Genomic DNA, 19,382 nt, shown 5'->3' with positions numbered 1-19,382 from the left:
ATCTGGCAGCGGTCCCTTCCTCTGCCACCACGGAGCAGCCGTGATTAGCTGCCTGAGCGCTTTCTCCAAACAAGTCACTGTTAGATGCCCCTCACCTTCCATCGCTGCCTGCCAAAGGAAGGTGGCGGACCTTAACAATGAACATTCCGCTGTTATCGGGCAGCGCCTCCATCTCCAAGGAGCCCAGGGTGTGGACGCCTCCCGAACACACAGACGGGACCCAGAAACACCCGCCACGGAGTTGGCTAGACTGGGTTTCGGCAAGTGAAGGGGGCTAAGGTGCAGGGAGGTGTTGACACACAGACTGAAGCTGAGCTTCCCTTTCTGGGGACGCACACACACACACACACACACACACACACCGCCCACCAGAGGTGTTAGGGTCAGCCTGAGTCTTCGGGGGAGGGCACCCCTCATTGCCTGCCCAGCCATTTCCCACCACCCCTGCACAGTCGGTGAGCAGTGTTAGCGTTTGAGACGAGCTGGTGGGGAGGGTGTGGGGCTGTGTGGCCACGTGCAGCATGCAGTGGGGGTCTGGGGCGGGCAGCCCAATGTTAGGGGCGGTTAGACACCCTGGGGAGAGGCAGAGAGCACATGCGCTCCAGTCCTCACAGTTTATTCTTTCTTTTCTGATACTTTGTCACCATGTCCTGCAAACTGGAGACAGAAAGAAGACAGTGGGCCAGGGGAAGAGGGCAGAAAGCTCAACAGGGCGGACCATGGAGGGTTCCCCCGCCGGAACACCAAGCGTCAGCTCTGGCTGACCGAGACCAGGGGGAGGGGGAGGGCCCCCTGTCTCCAAACAGTAGGCTCCCTGGGCCACAGGGAGGAAGGCAGTACTGTGGGTGGGCCCTGAGCAGCCTTTGGAGCTTCTCTGGGTCCTGACCCCACCCCTGAACCGCAGGCCTGCCAGCCTGGTGATTTCCCCCTCAGCCTCAGACTACAAATCTCGCTCTGCTAAAGCGTTCCCCGGGTGGGTTTTATGGGCGAGCTCTCTGGCACGGTAACAAGGTACCACAGCCTTTAAATCTCTGCTTTCCCCAGAGTGGGGCAGGCGCCATCAGAAATGCAGCTAAACGGGGGAATAACTCATTGTGAACGGGCAGAGTGCTGGGGAGCCAGGTCCTTGGGAAGGCCAGGGAGCGGGAGGGGAAGGCGTCACAGCTGGGCAGCATCTGTGCCCCCTCGCCACTGTGGCAGGATGGGGGCCCATGCCAGGGTCTGGCAGCAGGGGGAGGCTGGGTTGGCAGCTTGGTGATCGAGGCACAGGTGGCACCTGTTCTGCCTGGTGACCTGTCCCCAGGGGCGGTCAGAAGGGCCTGGGTCTGGGCCACCACTGCCAGAGAGGCCCACCCCCTCACCTGTTGATGAGCTGCTCATCCTCCTCACTCTCCATCTCATCCTCGATGGCTGCCTGCAGGTCCCCGATACGCTTGAAGGCCAGCTTGAGGTCGGCCTGCAGGCTCTGGTTCGCAGCCTCCAGACTTTCCAGATCCATCTCCTAAGAGGGAGAGCGGGCAGTTCTGTGTGTAGGAGGGCTCCCGCTGTCCCCGGAGAGCTACAAGTCACCAGAATCCTTTTTGCGCTGGTGTCCATGGGCCACTGGGGACTGGCCTCACCTGATGGAGACCCAGGTACCACGTAGCACCCTGGCCTGCTCTGATGGTGACCTGGCCTGGCCTCTTGACACATTCTTCTTCCTCCTCCCAGTCGTCAAGACCAGCCCGGAGGTGGTGGGTGATGGGAAGTGTCTGCCCTCAGCAGCCACGCAGAGGGGCTGCCTGCCAGCTTGGGGCCCCAGAGGGGAGGAGGGGCACTGATTACCAGCTCGTGCTTCTTGCGGCTAGCCTCCGCCTCCTTCCTGGCCAGCTCGCCCATCTCTTCCTTGGTGTCCCGGAGCTGCCGCTGCAGCCGCTTGTTCTGCTCCTTCTCCCGGTTCTCGGCTGCACTGCGCTGGTCTCGCTCCTCAGTCACCTTCTCCATGTTTTCCTTGATCCGGCTCACCAAGCTCTGCACCCGGAGGTGGGGAAGAGACCGACAAGGATGCCCGTCAGAGTTCTAGAGTTGAGAGGCCTGCGCATCCACCACTCACTGAAGCCGCCGAGCAAGCCTTTGTTTGCTTCTCTGTGAAAGGCGGATGATACCTACCTTCCAAGAGTCTTTTGAGGGCTGACAAGGGAACGTGTGCGAACGCCCTCTGGGAAGTGGCGAGCACTGTCAGCCATTCAGAGGCCCCGGGGTGGTGCTAATGGTTTGCGTCTGACTACTTCTCGAAAGGTTGGCGGTTGAAACCCAACCAGTGATGCCACGGGAGAAAGGTTTGACGCTCTGCTTCCATAGAGATTACGGCCAAGAAAAACCTATGAGGCTCAGGCACATGCCCCATGGGACCACCGTGAGCTGGCATTGACTTGATGGCCACAGGTTTGGTTTGGCATCATCATTAATGCCAAGAATGCAGGAAGTACTCCGGGTAGAGCCTGGCTAGGGGTCTGGAGCTGCCTTGAGAGAGTGCAAAGCCACATGCCCAAGAGTTAGGGCCAGTGCATGAAGGAAAATGGCTTTACCGAGCGTTCCTGGATTAGGGGACTCGACAGTCATCGGGTACCAAGCAGAAAAAGGTTCCTCTGAGCCTACTGAGTCTCTCCCCGTCAACCGATCGGATGCAGAGCAAGGATAAGTGGCCAGGAGAGAGGGGGTGCGTGTGAGGGGAAGGACCCTGCTTCTGGTCTTAAGCCAGGTCCTATCACTGACTGGTCATGGGGGCCTACCTCTCTGCTCCCCCAGCCTCTAAGTCTCTCCAATAACAGATTTAGACTCTGTGGTCTCTAAGGGTCACTTGTGTTTAACATTCTAGGATTTGAGACCACGATACTGCCTTTCTGAGCATAAGGAAAGCAGAGGGGTGGAGCCAAGGACAGAGGTCGGGCCCCAAGAGCAAAGGAGGCAAGTCTAGCTGGTCTGCCCTGCACCAGAGCAGTGACCTTTATGACCTGAGCCAACCTATTTAACCTTTCCTGCATGTAGACTAAGGAGCCTTGGTGACACTGGGTCGCCTCTCGCAAGGGTGGCAGTTCAAATCCAAGATGAGGCCGTCTGTTCCCCCGTAAAGATGTACAGTCTTGGAAACCGTAAGGAGCAGTTCTACTCGGAGCCATAGGGGCGCAATGGGTCGGATTTGACTTGATGGCAGACGGAGGGTCTAAGATCACCGCCCATCCTAGGGTCTTGTGGGCAGGCAGAAAACAAAGCAATGCAGAATGAACCAAGTGCTTGGTTACCTGTAACTATTGCTAAGTCTCCGTGAACTCTTCCCAGGTCTCCTGTGGACTGTGAACAGATTTGGGAGGTTCGGCCACTTTCTCTTCCTATATCAGGGGTCTCACTGCCCACTGCCCTCGGGATGCCTCCGTCACAGTGAGCCCACAGTCACCTGCTCCTATCCCCACCCTAGTGTCTGCTCTATGGATGGGGCAAAGGAGATGGCAGGGGCTCGGGGTTCCTAGGCAACCACACTCACGAACGCAGTTCTTGGGCAGAGCTGATAGTGGTTGAGAAGGAAGGTCTTAGACCCACGGGGTGTACACCCAGAGAGAGAATTCGCCTGCTTCTCTTGCGGTGGCCCTTGTGTGACAGGGTAGAACTCTCCCACAGGGTGTTCTTGCCAGGCCTTGCTTGCTTGGTTCTGTGGGTAGGTTCCAAGTCTGAGGTCAACAGGTGAGTACAAACCATTTGTGCAACTCAGGGACCTCCTTTCTTCCTCAGAGAGAGGGGCAGGGCCGGCAGCAGCATGCTGGCTTTGAGAGGGGCATTTGGATGACTGTTAGGAGGAAAATCAAACCTAAAACCCAAACCCAAATCAAACACGCTGCCACTGAGTCCATGGTAACACATCGCAGCCCTGCAGGACAGCGTCCGACTCTCCTGCACACTGCCAGGGCTCGCTCCCACAGAGCCGCTGGTGGGTGGGCTCAACCGGCTGACCAGCCAGCTAGCAGCTCCGTGCTTCAGTCACTGAGCCACCAGGGCTCCTTGTCAGGAGGCAGGGGGGCGAGCAAGACCCAGGAGGAAAGTGGGGGATGAAAAGAGCGAGCAGGGTTGAAGGACAGAGAATGAAATGCAGGGCAGGGAGGAGAGCTACTAGCCCAGGAGGGAGGAGGAGGGTGAGGTGGAGGGAAGGCAGGGCAACAGTGGAGGAGAATGAGAGGAGGAGGGAGAGCAGAGCCGGGAAGGGCGGGAAGAAGGAGGAAAGAGGAGGCTGCGCAGGGAAGGGGAGAGAAAGAGCGTGCCTGAGCCGAGAGAGCAGACTTCACCCCTCACAGAAGTGGCGCCATCCGCTGCATATTTATGACCCTGCCAGAGAGCAGTGAGGGGGATGGCGGCGGGCGTGGGGGGAGCTGGGAGTGGAGGAAAATATGAAGATGAAAAGCTAAGCTGCTCTGGTCCCTTGGCAGAAAGCAAGCACGGAAGCAGAATGTAAAGCAGGCAGGCTCCATGGTGCCCAGAGAGCAGGCCAGGCAGGGCGGGAGGGAGAGGCGGCACCCGCCCTGGCAGCTGCCCTGGCAGCTTGCGGCAGCGGATCCACCACTTGGCTCCTCCCGGCCTGGTCAAAAGGCCTCTGAGGAGCAGCCGGGGGTCTGCCCAGCCCTGTGGAGCGTGTGGCGCTGCAGCTGCCAGGGCACCTCTACCCCCCGCCCGCCCCCCACCCTTCCTCGCTGTGCATACCCACCAGGAGAAGTGCGTACCCACCTCCAGCCGCTTGACCTGGGTCCTTTCAAACTCCAGGCGTGTTTCCAGCTCCCGGATCTTAGCTTCCTGCCGGCTCACCAGGGACTTGTCCACCATGGACTGCTCCAGGAACTCCACCTGGCTCTGGAGGGCTTGCAGCTGGGGGTGAGGGGCAGGCGGTATCACCATGGTGACCAGAAGGCCGCCGAGGCAGGGGGAGAGGGTGGAATCATGATGGGGCCCTGAGCCAGAGGCATTTCCCCACCTGCCCCGCGCTTGGCACGGATCTCGCCCTTCGGAGAGAAAGGAGAAAGCTAAGGACCAGAGAGGGAATAGAAATGTGAAATGAGGCAGCTGAAGCCAGAACGCCTGCTATGGTGATATGGCTCCAGGCCTAGCTTTGCCACTAGTTTACGCTGTTCTCTGGATTGCTGAGGGCTGGGGGGAAGCACTGGCTAGCCTACGAGCTTGGGGGTTGGCCCCTAATTAAGGTTTCCACTCCACGGTGCCCAAAGTACCTTCTCTCTACCAAGGGAGAACCCTGGTGTGTGACACACACACACACACACACACACACTCACACTCACACCTACCTTCTCCTGCAGCTCTTGCTTCTCCTTGTTGGCCTCTTCCAGCTGAGCTTGGAAATCATTCATCTGAGCCAGATCCCGAGAGGCCTAGGGGAGGAGCGAGGCCATCGGAAGCAGGGTCCCCAATAACTAGCAGACCCAGGCCACCTCACCCTTACACTGAGTGCCAGGCCTCAGAAGGACCCACACCGCAACCTCCCACTCGAAGTGGCTGCCCTGGGGCCCCGAGGTGGGCCGGGAGGCCTCCGTGGGCAGGGTACCTGAGCCACGGCAGCCTTGTGCTTCTTCATGAGCTCGTTCATGTCTTCCTGGTCCTCTTCCAAGCGGTTCTGGATCTCGTTCTTCTCCCGCTGCAGGCGGCTCAGCTGCTCCTCCAGCTAGGCAGAGGCCAAGGCAGGTCAGAGGACAGCAGGCCTCAAGTCCAAAGGTCCCTCCATGTCCCCTCCAGCTGGGTAGGGGGCAATGGCCCGCTCTCTGGAGCAGGTTCCGGAAGCAGGGGTGCTGGGGCAGCTGCTCTGAGCCCAGGAGACGAGGGAGGGGAAGGGCTTTCTGCTGCCCAGGCCGACCCAGGGCACCTGGGCTAACAGACAGCGGCTCCCTGGCAGCTCTTTGGAAGCTGATGAGGAGGCAGAAAAGGTCTGTCCAGAACGACTGACCCGTCATCCTGGCACCAGCAGCGGAGGCCCTAACCTGCACGCACCCCACCCCCTTCAGGCCCTAAGGAAGGACCCCTCAAATCTGGGAAGCTCTTCTGGCCTGCGTCCTCTTGTCCCGAGACAGCTGTTCCCTGGCCCGCTGTGTAGTCCCCACAGCCAGTCCACTCCAGTGGCGGGGGCTGTGGGAGGGTGTGAGACAGCCAACAGCAGCTTCAGGGAATGAATGAATCTATTAGCCTGTAATTCCAAACCAAAATGACTGCGTTGGCTCCTTCTCTGCCCCATCCATCTTGTTACCAGGCTGTGGGGAGCTGGGGAAGCCTCCGCCAAGAAATTTATTAACTCGGATTTAAATAAAATGGTAATTTTATAACAGCCTTTTTTAACACAATTAAGGAATTTGAATTACTCACCTGAAAAGTGCTGAAGAGCACAAATGTCAGCAGGATAAATCAAGCGCAGGAGACTGGCACCCCTCCGTAGCTGAGTGTCTAGCTAGAGGTTCGTGCAGCCCACAGCCGGTAACCCCAGCCTCCCGGGCCCCGTTCTCTGCCCAAGGAGCTACCAGTGGCCGCATCCCATAATGACTTCTCTGCCAGCAATGGCAAAGGATGGGCCGTGGGAGAGGTGGGGAATTAAAAAGGAGGCATTAAATAAGAGCTCTAATGAGCTGCCGCTTGGGCTTGTCAGTGGGCTGGGCAGGGGGAGGGGAGGGAAGCCAAGCCACCCCCTGCTCTTATCGGTGCTTCTGCTAATCTCCAGGTGCCTGTTGACATCCCTCCGCCACATTAGCTGCCTTTATTTATGGTGTGGGGCCTGCGGCCAAGCGCCCACAGGCAGGTGGTTAAATGGGGAGATGGGCCCTTGCTGGCTCCCTCTTCCCAGCCTGCCCTTCTTCTTGTGGGGAGGGGCAGCCTGCTCTCCATGCAGAGAGGAAGCTGGCTGGGGAAGGGTCCCTGTGGCCACCGCTTACCCCGGTCTTGGCTTTGGCGATGTCATCAATCTGCAGGTGCAGGTCTTCGATCTCCACCTCCATGGCTTTCCGTGCTTTCACGGCCGTGGTGCAGGTGAACTCCGACTCCTCCAGCTGCACCAAGAGCCGCCCCCAGCCCCGGGGAGAGATGTCAGCCCTTCCCTGGGGTGGCTGGGCTGTGCCCATGGGGGAGGAGGAGCCCCCCAATGTACTCTCCTGCTCCTCCGCCCACTTGGACGCCAGGCCTTGGGTATGTGTGCTGCGGACACTCGCCTCTCCCTGAACCCCTTCTCCCCTCCCCGACCCCGGCAGGAGGGAAGGCGGTGCCAAACCCAACCATGCCAGACCAGGTAACTGACGTTTCCATGCCAGACCAAGGGCCTACAAGTGGCTTCTTCCCCCTCTTTGACACCTTCCTTCTTAGGGTTCAAGAATTAGTTGAGGACAAGAGGGGGAGACAGAGAGCTGGGGATGGGGGGGGGCGGGCAGGGGGCAGCACCATTGCCCCCAGGGCTGGCAACATCCTCTCTCCAAAGATACCTGGTTCTTCAGCTGGGCAAGTTCCCGCTTGCTGGGGGCATTGTTCTTCAGGTGGTCCAGCATGATCTGGGCGTCTGCCAAAAGGGCCTTGCTGCGTTTCAGGTCTTTCCGCAGCCGCTTCTCGGACTCGAAGTCCCGCTGGCTAACCTAAGTAGGTGGGCATTGGAAGTTAAGAGCTCTGGGCTCGGCCCCAGGGGCTCCCCTCCTGTCTTCCCCAAAGCCCACTCTCCACCCCCTGCTCTCCTCCTCTCAGCTTGGGAGTGCCAATGTAGGGTCCCAGCCCCCATCCCACAAGTCCCGGCCCCCCAGCGTTCTGTCCCTAGGCCCCCCACCCTGGGGCCAGATGGGAAAGGGCCCTGCTCACCTGGTCGCTGAGGGCCGTGAGCTTGCTCTCCAGCTCCCGCTTCTCTCGAAGTACCTTCTGCTTGTCCTCGTACTCCTCCTCCATCTGTACTTCCATCTGCTTTAACTGCAGCCCCGTGGCCGAGACACGAGCCCTTTAGTGTCCAGCCCCAGGCACCCCACTTCCCTTCGGGGTCCCTGCCCTGGGGAGTGCACTGGGATAGAGCCAAGCATGGATGACCACAGAGGGTTCAGCTCCTGAATGGGAAGCTCCCAGAGGCGGAATGGCAGGCCGTGTGGAGTGGCCATCCAGGCTACGGGAGACCTTGCTAAAGACTCTGGAGTCCAGAGTGAGCGGAGCCTCTTCCATCGGACGGGCTGACCACAGGCAGCACTTGAGTACATGGGTGGGCATGAGGTGGGCACTGCTTGGTGTAGCAAGCAGGGAGCATCCGTGCCTCGAGGGCCTAGGCTCTTTATAGACTCTGAGGAACTATGTTCTAGTCAATGCCTGGAGCCCCGGAGACTCTTGGTCCAGATGGCCACGGAAGAATGTGACGTGAAGGTAGAAATCAGGAAGCCCGACTAAAGCAGAGGTAGGTAGAGTAGGTGTTGATACTGGACAGGGAAGTGCCCGGGTGCCTCACCTTCTTCTGACAGGACTGCCGGGCTTCCTCCACCTCCTCATCCCGGCTCTCCATCTCCTTGCAGTGGGTCTGCCGCATCCGTTCCATCTCCATCTCTAGACGGAGCTTGGCCTGGAGGGGGTTAGGGGTAAGCACTGCGTTCCTCTTCAGCTCTCTCCAGGCTCAGGCGCAGAGCAGCTCTCTGCCAACCAGCTCCCTCTGCTCCTGTGGCAGCTGGCTCTTCCTGGGAAGCCGTGTCCCCTTGCTAGCTGCCTGGCACAGGCCTAGAGAAAGGCTGCTGGGGGGTGGGGCGGGGTAGGAGGCCACCACACAGCTTTTCCGTTTGGCTTCCAGGATGTAGCTTTCTGAGCTGAGAGGGGGTTCTCAGAAGCAGGCTGGGTGGGCTCAAGGCCCCCAGGTGGGGGAGAGGCAAGGAGGGGCTGTGCATCCCGAGCCCCTCACTACTAGAAAGCTCCACAAAAGCTTCGTGACCTTCCTGACACTGTGCCTGGCATAGAGCGGGTACGGGAACAGACGTGGACCGTCGCCCTCCTCTGCCCCCCGCCCCCAGTCCGCTATGGGGTGGAGGTGCCTGCTGCTGCTCCCCCTCCCATGCCCAACCCTCCAGCACCTGCTCCAGCATCTGGATGGTCCCCGCCTGCTCGTCCAGCTCTTCTTCTTGATCCTTGGCCTTGGCCTCCAGATCCCGGAGCTGTTTCTTGACCTTGGCCAGAGAGGCTTCATCCTTGGACTCTTGAGAGGAAATGTCCTGGAGTTCAGCCTCCAGTGAGACAACCTTCTGGGTGAGTCCCGAAATGTCCACGTCTTTTTCCTGGAGGCAGAGAGAAGAGGAGGCTGACGGGGCTGGCGGGGGTGACCCTAGCCTGTGAGGGAGAAGGGCCACACGGGCGGGCAGCCCTACCCACCTCCAGCTGTTGCTTCAGGCTGAACGCCTCAGCCAGCAGCACGTCCTTCTCCCGCTGCAGCTTCTCCCGCTGCAGCTTCTCCCGCTGGGCCTCCTCGTGAGCCTGTGCTAGCTCACTGTCAAACCTGCGAGGGAGCGGGCCATGAGGGCTCCCTGGCTGGCAAACAGGAGCGCCAGGCTTCCCAAGCCCCAGGCAGCACCAGAGCCTGGGGCCAGTAGTGAGGTGCAGATAACACTCGGGGGTGACGGGCAAGGCCAAGGCCGTGCTGAGCAAAAGGTTTGGGATGGAGGGCATTTCACTGAGTGGGCCCAGGGGCCCCTTTCACCAAGGGGGCTTAAAAGAGGCCCGCAAATCATTTCCTGGGGAGAGGCAGGAAGATTCCTCCCTCAGTAACAAAGCCTCTACATTTTCCAAGGAGGAGGGGCCAGAGTCAGGGCATTGAAACGGTGTCCCTGCCGTGCCTAAGCCCCCTTGCCACTGTTCAATTTTGGCAACTTCAAGAGGAGTTGCTGGCTCCTGCCACCCCCTCTGGGCAGCCTCTGGTCAGGCCTACCCACCCCCATGGCACCATGGCCTCACTCAGACACCCCACAATGGGCTCAGAACTAGTCTTCCCACCATGCTCGACTTCCAGGGGCACCGGTGGGGGCCTCTGTGTTCACTCCTGCACCTCAGCCTTTCCTTTCCTGCCAGTGACTCCCAATCAGGAGCGAATTGCTGAAATCCCTCTTAACACCTTCCCCTGAATAACTAACTAATCAGGTTCCTGTTGGAAATAGAATATCATCCACCACCACCCCCTGCACCGCATCAAGAAAAGTAGTAAGAAAACTCCAGGCAGCTGAAACCTAATAAGTTGCCCAGCAGGGTGTGCGCAACACAGTAACTAGGCCGTGCTGGCACTGTCATCGGGGTGCTCGGTAGGGAGGCCCCACCAAGGGTGCTCCCGGGGGCATCGGGCAGGGTGGGGTAGAGATAAGAACTAGGAAAGTGGGTAGTCACAGTGCTGGGTGTGGGTGAGGGCATGAGTATAAAGCCTCCCACCATTCCCCTCTGCCAACCCCCTTTTCCAGGAAACAGGCAGAGGTCACCCAGGGTAACCCTGAGGTTCGTGAGGTGGGTGGCAACTGGTGCCTCTGCTGAGAAGCCCGTCCCCTGTCCCTTGGGGCCCCCTGCTATTTCCAGTGTGTGTTGGGGGGGTGGTTCTCCATAATAAAGGAGCCCCATTCCCATCCCCAGTCAGGGAAATTAATTTAGATTGGATTTTCTCCCATAATGAGATGGAAGTGGCACTGCAGTTTAACGACATTAGGCAGGAGAGTGTGTCTGCGTAGCTGAGGCAAGCCAGAGATGGGGCGTGGGGTGGGGGCAAGGGGCAGGGATGCAGTAGAGCATGGCTGGTATCCGTCTCCCTGGGCCCAGGGCAGAGGTGGCAGCCACACCCCGGGGGGGCATGCATGGCTGAGTCCTCCCAATGGGGCAGGAGTTAGTCCCTCACACGGCAGGCCGAGTGACCACGCAGGCTGGGCCCCGGCCAAATCCAGGCCTTCCTTCCTCCCTCCCTGGAGGGGACCCTGTGGCCAGGCCCACCCACCTCCGCTGCTTCTTCTCCAGCTCATGGTTTCGGACCTGCTGGCCCTCCAGGTGCAGCTTGGTGTCCTGCAGCTCCGAAGTCAGCCGTTGGCACTTCTTCTTGAGCTGCTGCAGAGCCCGCTGGCTCTCGTCACCGTCGGCCTGCAGGTCCCCGAGCTGGGGCCCGGGAGGAAGGGGCAGGGGCAGCTATCACTCAGAGTCTGGGTGGAGCCGGCCAGGGAGTGGGGGAGTGAGGGACAGGCCCACGGTCGCCCAGGGGACCTAGACAACAGTCGTTCACGCGTGGCTATCCCCTGCCACCAAGAGGCCACCAGGCGCACCCTCCTCCCCCCAGGGATTTCGGGGCCTCCGCCACTTCCTGAGCCGGCACGTGGCAGGGGGCCCCTCCCTGCTCCTTTCTCGGGACGCACCCGCCTCTCCAGCTGCCTCTTGTGCTGCTGCTCCACCTCCAGCTTGTCCTCCAACTCCTGTTGGAGCCGCTTCTTGGTGAAGTCCACCTCCCGCACAGCCCGCTCGTACTTCAGGCGCCACTCGCCACCTGTGGGGTTGCAGGCAGGTGTGCGTGTGTGCGTGCATGGATGTGCTTGTGCGTGTGCGTATCTATCTATCTCTCTCTGAGACGCCAGCGAAGGGGCAGCGGGAAAGGACGAAGCAGTGATGGGCAGCGATGGGAGAGGCCACAAGGGCTCAGAAAGGTCTCTGGCGCTGGAGGAGCCACTGGTCAGGAAGAGACTGATCTCTCCCCCTGCCTCCCACCCAGCCCTGGGGCTGCCAGGAGCACAGCCCTCAGACAACTCCCATTACCCTGGATGAAAACCGCCGGCACCCACTGGCCCCCCTACTTCCTCATCAGTGTTGTGGCAGCCCTACCGGGAGGGGACCCAAGCCTGGAGAGGGGGCCCAGCCATCAGGCCACCGCTGGCCCTCCTGCTTCAGCCCACCTGCGTCCTCATCATCCACTTCCCCGTTGATCTCAGCTGCCCGGATGAGCCGGGCCTCCATCACCTCCAACTCCATCACCTCCATCTGCTTCTTCAGGGCATCATACTGGCTCTGCAGAAGAGAGGGCTATGAGGTCCACAACCAGGCACTCTGGTGTGGTCCCAGGGCCACACGTTTCCCAGGCGCCGGCAGGGTAGAGAGGTGTGGCGGCTGACTCACACTGCGGCCCTCACCCGGCCCTGGTCTCACCTGCAGCTCCTTCATCTCCTTCTCCGCCCGGAGTCTCTCCGCCGTCTCAGCATCTAGCAGCTGGGTGGCGGACTCCCCCGTGTTACGTTCATCTGTCAGCTCCGATGTCAGCTCCGAGATCTGGGGGGGCGGGGGTGGGGGGGAGAGAGTCCACTACTAGTTGGAGAGTCCTGACTCACCTCAGCTGAACGTCCACCAGGGGCACCTCAGAGGGTCAGCCAGGCTGCCTGGGGCCAGGTGTGACTCACCCGGGTCTCTAAGCGGTCGCTACTGAGCCGTAGCTCGTTCCGCTCCTTCTCCACCTTCTCGAGCTTGCTCCGCAGCTGCTGGATCTCCTCCTGGGGCAGAGCAGGGAGGGCAAAGTGAGCCAGAGGCTGGGGTACGTGTGTGTCCCTGTCCCCACAGTACGGAGGTGGAGCTGCACCCTTAGGGGGAACACAGCCCGGGAAGCTCAGACCAGGCTCCAGGCAGCACCCCAGAAGGCTGCCTTCTCTTAGTTGGGCGCAAACCCAGGTGGCCAGATCTCTGGACTCAACACAGGAGCATGGGGGAGCCCAAGAGAAGCCAGTTAAGTCTCTTGCCACACAGGGACAAGTGGCACCCCTCTGCCCCCCACGATGCCCCGTCCCAAGTGGTTTCGTACGTCTCTGCTCCGGATCTGCTCCTCGGACAGCTGCACTTCGATGAGGGGCCTGACGGTGGTGAAGAGCCGCCACCAGGGCCAGTCCTTCACCCCTTGGTTCTTCTTGATGTTCTTCTGCACACAGCGAATGGCCAGGTCCTGGATCTGGGGGAAGGAGGAAGGGGGGACAGGGGTGCCACTGGCTCTCTCCCCTCTGGACTCAGGGCCCCTCTACCTGGCCCAACCCAGCCAAGGATCTTCCCTACCACCAGCAAGGCCACTGACCCTGCCCACACGACCCCTTGTCCGGCAGCCTCCCTCCGTGCCTCAGAGATGGGGAGGCTGGGGGAACACGGCACCGGGCACTAACCGCCCCACCGTCATTAGGAATAATTTCATCTGCTTTATTTGCTGCCTGATTATTTCCAGCACCCTGGCCTAGATGTGCTATAAAACCTAATCTTGCTGAAACACAAGAGGCGGCAGTGTTGGCTGTTTTATGGACTTGTTAATAAGAAAAGGAGTCGCTGACACAGCTCCTTAATCTTCATGGAGCAGCCTATGATCCAGAGCCCACCTTTGCCTGCACTCAGCCCCCCCCCCCCCCCCCCCCCCCCCCCCCCCCCCCCATACAGCCCTCCCACCGACTTGGGCTGCCCATCCCGCCCCTGTGGCCCCCAGCACACTTGCTGGCAGCAAGAGGACAGACACACCCCTTCCTGGCTCCGGGCCCCATCCTGGCTCTGTGCTCACTGGCCCTGGGAGGTTCCCACTCCTTTCCTGCGGTAAGGAAGGCTTGCTCAGCCCCAGGACCAGCCTCCTTGGTTTCCCCAGTCCCCATCCCAGCCCAGGAACTCAGTGACACCCATTTAGGCCAAGGAGCGGGAAGGAGTGTCCATAGGGCAGCACCTTTCTCTTCTTGAAGTGCTGGCGGGCCAGGAAACCCCTGCAAGCTGCCTGGAACAGGGTCAGGTTCCTGCTGGTTTGCTCATCCCGTTGTTCTTCTAGCCTCGCCAACGTGCCCGCCCGGAAGAACACCTGTGGAGCAGCAGGCCCAGGGAAGGGTGAGGGTGAGACCCAGGCCAGCAGCCGCATGGAGGAAGGGAGAGAAAAGGGAGCAAGTTGGAAACCAACTGCCTAAAGAGGAGGCCGGGGGCCAGGACGGGGAAGTTCTAGGAGGGGAGGAGTACGGTGGGAAACCTCATTTTCAAAGGGAGATGAAAGGAGAAGGAAGCCGGAGGGGGGGGTACCTGGGGCAATGAAGCGGTCACTGGGAGGCTGCCCTGCAGCACTGGCTGTGGTGGCTTCTTCCCCCAGGCCTGGCTAATGCTCCCCAGCACACACCCCCCACCTGTAGGGCCAGCCAGACACCAGCTCCCTGACAGCCAGCTGCCTGGGGTCAGGTGACATGGATGGGGGTGCCTGTGTGTGTGTAGCAGCGTGCAGGGGGAGAGGGACAGGGACGCTCCCGCCCCTACTCTGCTCAGTTTCATTTCTGTCACGTGCCGACACCCCACCCCCACCCCCCTGGCAGGTTTCATCTTTTCATGGTGAGGCTGGCGGGGTGGGCGGGGGCTGGCCCAGGCAAAGGACCTGCCATACAGGTTTGGGGGCTGAAGGAGAGAGGTGTGAGGAACCAGCTGGGCACCCCCACTCCCAACTCCTCCTCTCACTCTTCAGTACCCTGGGCCACAGCCCAGGGAAAATTTCCCTCCCAGGAGAGGAGGGAGAGGGGGCCAAATAATCCCTTAAAAAAAAAAAAAAAAAAGACTGATGTCCTTGAAAGAGGACAATGGGACACACACATCTAGGTGCCCGTCTGCTGCCACCTGACACACAGCACAGGCCCTTCCTTTTGTGGGGCAAAGAGATGATGGTGTTTCGCCGCAAGACGCGAGTTATATAAATGCGTGCAGAGCCAATCGATGTAGAACCCCAAGGCCTCCCATCGGGAAGAAGTGGGGGAGAAAGCGGAGACTTTCTGCTGCCAATGCTGGGCCTCTGGCCCCTCCAGGAACACCAGGTGCCCCCAGGCCGGCCAGCGCCTCCTCTTCCACATTCCCCAAGTCCCATGGAGGGGCTCCACACCTGCAGTCTCTCGGGCCTGAGCCCTACTGATGTCTCGACTGCCCACAGCCTTTGAGACCGAAATTACAGTAGTGAACAGGGAAGGTTCAAGACACCTCCCAGCCGACCCCCCACCTGCGCCACCCCACGCTGGGCACACATGCTTGGTCAGGACACACACCAGCTGGCGAGAAAGAGTGAGGTCCCAGGGAGGGACTGAGAATGGCCCAGAAGCACAAAGGGAACAGAGACTAGGGCCGTGAGCCTCCAACCTCTCTTGAGGACTTGTGTCTGTTGGGGTGAAGTGTCCTTTTGTAAGTTCCAGGCCATCTCCTCCCCCCAATCCCTGTTCATACGCAGCACTGTATAACACTCCAACCTCCAAGGTCCTCGCCTGGACCCTCGGGGGCCGGTGGGCTCCGATGCAGACCCGCTTTCTCAGAAGCACTGTCAGGAACACAGAGGGGCCCTGGCCAGTGTGAACGAGCTGCCGTCCAGGAGGCCTGGGCATCCTCTCCTGAACCAGATGGCAACCCACCTCGACGACCCAGGGCCGGGGCCTGCCTGTCTGCCTGCCTGCGCCTGAGATGACTCACAGCCGTAGAGGGCCCGAGACAGCGAAGGAAGAGGGCCGGCCTGGACAGGCCCTCTCCTGCCCCAAGACCTGCCTGGGAACCTAGGAGTTGGCTTGGAGATGGTGCCAGGGCAGCTGGTGGACGAGCCCTAGGGTGAGCTAATCGCAGGAGAAAGCAAGGGCCGATTGTTGGCAGCCTCGGGGAGGAAGCCTGACCAGTAGCCCCTCAGCTTAGGGGAGGGTGGGGGAGGGGGGTGGGGGGAACAGGGGTGAGGCCGACCCAACACAGCAGAGACAGAAAGAGAACAATGAGGTGGACAGAGAGTGTGGGATCTCAAAGGACCCCAGGGACCAGGAGAGAGACCGACAGACACACAAAACAGAGCCAAAGACCAAAGAATGGAAACCAGCAGGGACCGGGACCCCAAGGACCAAGAGGAAAGGGGACAAGAGACAGCAGAGACAGACAGGAAGAAGCCAAGGAGACAGATGGGAAGGGATCCACGGCGCGGCGCGGGAGGAACCAGGACCTCAACTCACAGTGCCAACTGGAGCGAGGAGAGGCGCAGAGAGAGGAGAGCGAGCGGGCAGGTAATTCTCACGCCCGTTCCTGTAGCATCCTTGCTGCCTCACTCTCCTCGCGGGATCCTGGGACCCCGAGGTCCTTCCTTCTCTGCTGACAGTTGGCCAGGCCCAGACCTTCTCTCGGACTCCCGGCTGCTCGCCCTCCCACCCCAGCCCTTGGAGCACGGACGTGGGCGCTGCCTGTCCAGGCTCCTAGTCACCAGGGAGAGGGGTGTGTAGGACTTCCCCCTGGGTCGGCCCATCCTGTGGCGGCGTGGAGTGCTGAAGCCGGCCGGCTGACACCCAGGGATGGGTGTGCCTGTCTTTAAAGCACGGCGTTCCTTTCCGATGAGGAATTCAGCCTGTGGGCAGGTGGTGGTGCCACAGCTTCCCCGTGGCCTGCTTGTTCTCTGGGAACCCTGAGGGCTCCAGACCAGTCTGCAAAGGAGGCTCTGCCCTGTGGACCAGTCTGCCTACTGCCCGCCTGCTTCTTCCAGGCCTGCTCTCCTGGCGCCCCGCCTTCCTGTCTGCCCCACTCCCCACATCTGCACGCTGCCCAAGTCCAGAGCCAAACCTCCGCTCTGCGCCCTCCTAGCCTCTCGGAGGGCTAGGAGACAGCCAGCACAGACAGCCCCTCACTCAGTGGTGGGGAGGGGGCATGCACATTTGCTGCAGCGACCGCACCTACCTTCCTGACTCCTGGCTTGAGAAGACGAAAACCCCTGAGCAGCTAGGGGGCAAGGCTCAGAGGGTTTCTAGGAACTTCTGAAGTCTGACTGCGCAGGGAGGAGGGGGCCACAAAGGTGGCTCAGAGGGAGGCCGGTGAGGCCTGCTTTCGGGACCACTCACCCGGCTGAGGCCCATGCAGTAGCTGCTCTTCTCCAGGTCCAAGGACTCTAGCAGTTCCTCCACAGCCTGCGGAGACAGGGGTTCGTCTGTCCGTCAGCAACACCACAAGCATGGCTGTGGCATTTCACACCGTTTAGGGCTGCTGCACGGCGGGGGGAACTCGAGGGCAGCGAGTTCGGTTGGTTGGTTGGTGTGTTTAGTTTGGGTACTTGAGGGAGAAGTTTACAGAGCAAATTGGTCTCCCACCATGCTCCACCACATGGCCCCACACTGCCCTGCATTCCCCATTTCCTTGGGACCCGATTTTCTACCCCTTCCCGCCATCTCGTCCTGGCTTTTTGACAAAAGTCGTCCTTTTGCTTTCCTTCAACGGACGGTTCTGTGGACCATGTTCCGCTGGGCGTTACTGCGTTTGGTAGGGGCGGAAAGATGGTCTCTGGGAATGGCTTCCACGCTGGAGGGCCAGAGCCTCTCGGGTTCCTCCAGTCTCTGCCAGGCCAGGCAGGTTGGCTGTGTTTGGTGAATGCATTTATTTTGGGTGGCGGTTCTCTAATTTTCTTCCACTCCGTCTGGAGCGCTTCGGTAAACACTCCTGATGTTGTCCACAGTGCCGGCGGCTGAGCTAGACTCTGGGAACACAGTTTTGACTACAAGAGTCTCTGTCCTTAAGGAACAAGCTTTCTGTCCGGGGAGCCTAATAAGCAAGTGAGTTTGTGAAGGGCACAGAGGAGGCCGCTCAGCCAGGCCCAGGGATGATGGCAGGCGCCCTGCAGGGGTGCCTCTTGTGCTGAGTTCTCAGGTACAGGTGAGCATTAGCTAGACAGAGTAGGGGAGAGAAGAGAGGGTCACCTGGCAGGAACCAGAGCATGAGAACAAAAAAAGCAGACTGCACTGAGGGGACACCCAGGGGTTCACTCTACTTGAAAAGAGATCAAGGTGCCAGCTAACGAGGTGGGAGTGGCCAAAGAATGGGTACCCTGAAGGGGTTCCCTCAGAGAGAGGCATGATCAGATTTTGTGATTTACAAAGATCCCCTACTTAGGCAGCTATTGGAGGGGAGGAATCTAGCCTGCCTCAAAAGGGAGGAGGAGGAGCAGGAGGAGGAGGAGGAGGAGGAGGAGGAGGAAAGTTCAGGAGCTATCAAGGAGGGAGACAACACCCTGTGTGTACCCAGGGTGCAGGGAGGTACATATGGGAGCAAAATCGAGGGTTGTGCCTGCGTTTCTGACTTACGTAACTCAATAGATAATGGTGTTATTCCCCAAGGTAAGGGATATAAGATACAGAGTAGGCCTGAGAGGAAATATAATTAGTTTGGTTTGAACACGCGGAGTCTGAAGTGCTGCGAGGCATACAGGTAGAGAAGTCCAGGCGGCAGCTAGGCGGGAATGTGTTTCTGAAAATTGGGAGCGCAGCCTGGGCTGGTGGTATTGATTTGGGAGTCATCGCTATCTACTTGGTCATTAAAGTGATGGGTGTGAATGAGGTTGTCCAGGAAGAGAGGGTGGAAGAGCAAACAAAGCCGGTCAAGGACAGAGTCTTGGGGATGTGAGATCTGTTGCCAAGGGGCAAGTGAAAAAGGCGAAGCGCCGAGGGACTGGCAAAGAGAGAAGTGCAGCAAGTGGAGGCCCAGGAGTGGCAGTAAAGGAACCACGCAAAGAATGTTTCCAAAGGAGCCGTGCTGTCAACACAGCATGCTGCCACAAACTCCTGGAACAGAGGGACAGGAAGTGCCCGTGGCTCTGGCCAGATGCAGGGCCTGGCAGATGAGAAGACTAGTCTCAAGGCATCCAGGAGTCGGGAGGGGTGGGGCTTGAATGGCAGGCAGGGCAGGGGCAGCAGGAGGAGAGTATTAGACGATGTTGTCGATTAACTGGATGGCACAGGGCAGGAAAGAGACAGAGCAATAGTCCAGCATGCGAAAGGGTTGACAGGAGGCCCCTTTCAGAGAGGAACGTCGGGGGGAGTGTTTATCCACTGAGAACAAAGAGCCTGTTGAAGAGAGGCTGAAGGAACAGGGCAGGGAAAGAGTTAAGGCTGAGGGCACAGGTCCCCAAGGAGGATGAAGGGAATGGAATCCAAAGCATGGGAGGAAGGGATTGGACCAGAGGAAGGATGCTCCTTCCTTCAGGGCAGGAGAGAGTTTCACAGAAGGGAGGAGAGGAGAAGGTAAACAAGTGGCCATCTAGCTCAGAAGCAACAAAGCCCACATGGAAGAAGCACACCAGCCTGCCTGTGTGATCACGAGGTGCCGAAGGGATCAGTTATCAGGCACCAAAGAACAAAAAATCATACCACTGTGTGCTCACCTCCCTGATATGATCACTGAAGACAAATGGGTGCATAAGCAAATGTGGCGAAGAAAGGTGATGGTGCCCGGCTATCAAAAGATATAGCGTCTGGGATCTTAAAGACTTGAAGGTAAACAAGCAACCATCTAGCTTAGAAGCAACAAAACCCACATGGAAGAAGCACACCAGCCTGTGCGATCACGAGGTGTCGAAGGGATCAGGTATAAGGCATCATCAGAACAAAAAATCT

At 59.5% G+C, this 19,382-nt stretch overlaps 1 protein-coding gene across 5 annotated transcripts in view; it reads right to left on the bottom strand.

The window, feature by feature from the left end:
- Nucleotides 1-19,382, bottom strand: part of MYO18A (myosin XVIIIA) — a 96,590-nt gene that overhangs the window by 11,349 nt on the left and 65,859 nt on the right. For 3 of the 5 annotated variants that reach the window (XM_030888226.2, XM_030888227.2, XM_004706911.2), the window contains 19 exons: nt 16,842-16,907; nt 13,697-13,825; nt 12,809-12,952; nt 12,414-12,503; nt 12,166-12,285; nt 11,916-12,027; nt 11,385-11,512; nt 10,976-11,130; nt 9,382-9,505; nt 9,087-9,287; nt 8,477-8,587; nt 7,852-7,956; nt 7,488-7,634; nt 6,948-7,061; nt 5,579-5,695; nt 5,322-5,405; nt 4,750-4,887; nt 1,825-2,010; nt 1,362-1,501 (listed from right to left, as the gene is read on the bottom strand). In XM_030888226.2, coding sequence (XP_030744086.1) covers nt 1,362-1,501; nt 1,825-2,010; nt 4,750-4,887; nt 5,322-5,405; nt 5,579-5,695; nt 6,948-7,061; nt 7,488-7,634; nt 7,852-7,956; nt 8,477-8,587; nt 9,087-9,287; nt 9,382-9,505; nt 10,976-11,130; nt 11,385-11,512; nt 11,916-12,027; nt 12,166-12,285; nt 12,414-12,503; nt 12,809-12,952; nt 13,697-13,825; nt 16,842-16,907 — 2,411 coding nt within the window. Of the gene's footprint in view, nt 1-612; nt 658-1,361; nt 1,502-1,824; nt 2,011-4,749; nt 4,888-5,321; nt 5,406-5,578; nt 5,696-6,947; nt 7,062-7,487; nt 7,635-7,851; nt 7,957-8,476; nt 8,588-9,086; nt 9,288-9,381; nt 9,506-10,975; nt 11,131-11,384; nt 11,513-11,915; nt 12,028-12,165; nt 12,286-12,413; nt 12,504-12,808; nt 12,953-13,696; nt 13,826-16,841; nt 16,908-19,382 lie in introns of all 5 variants that reach the window. The other 2 variants (XM_045299579.1, XM_004706912.3) reach the window with 1 other exon arrangement.

This window comes from Echinops telfairi, unplaced genomic scaffold, assembly GCF_000313985.2.
Source record: "Echinops telfairi isolate 266 unplaced genomic scaffold, ASM31398v2 ScPeMD7_7458;HRSCAF=8496, whole genome shotgun sequence".
NCBI classification, from domain to species: Eukaryota; Metazoa; Chordata; class Mammalia; order Afrosoricida; family Tenrecidae; genus Echinops; species Echinops telfairi.
This window is presented reverse-complemented; position numbering and strand designations above follow the sequence as displayed.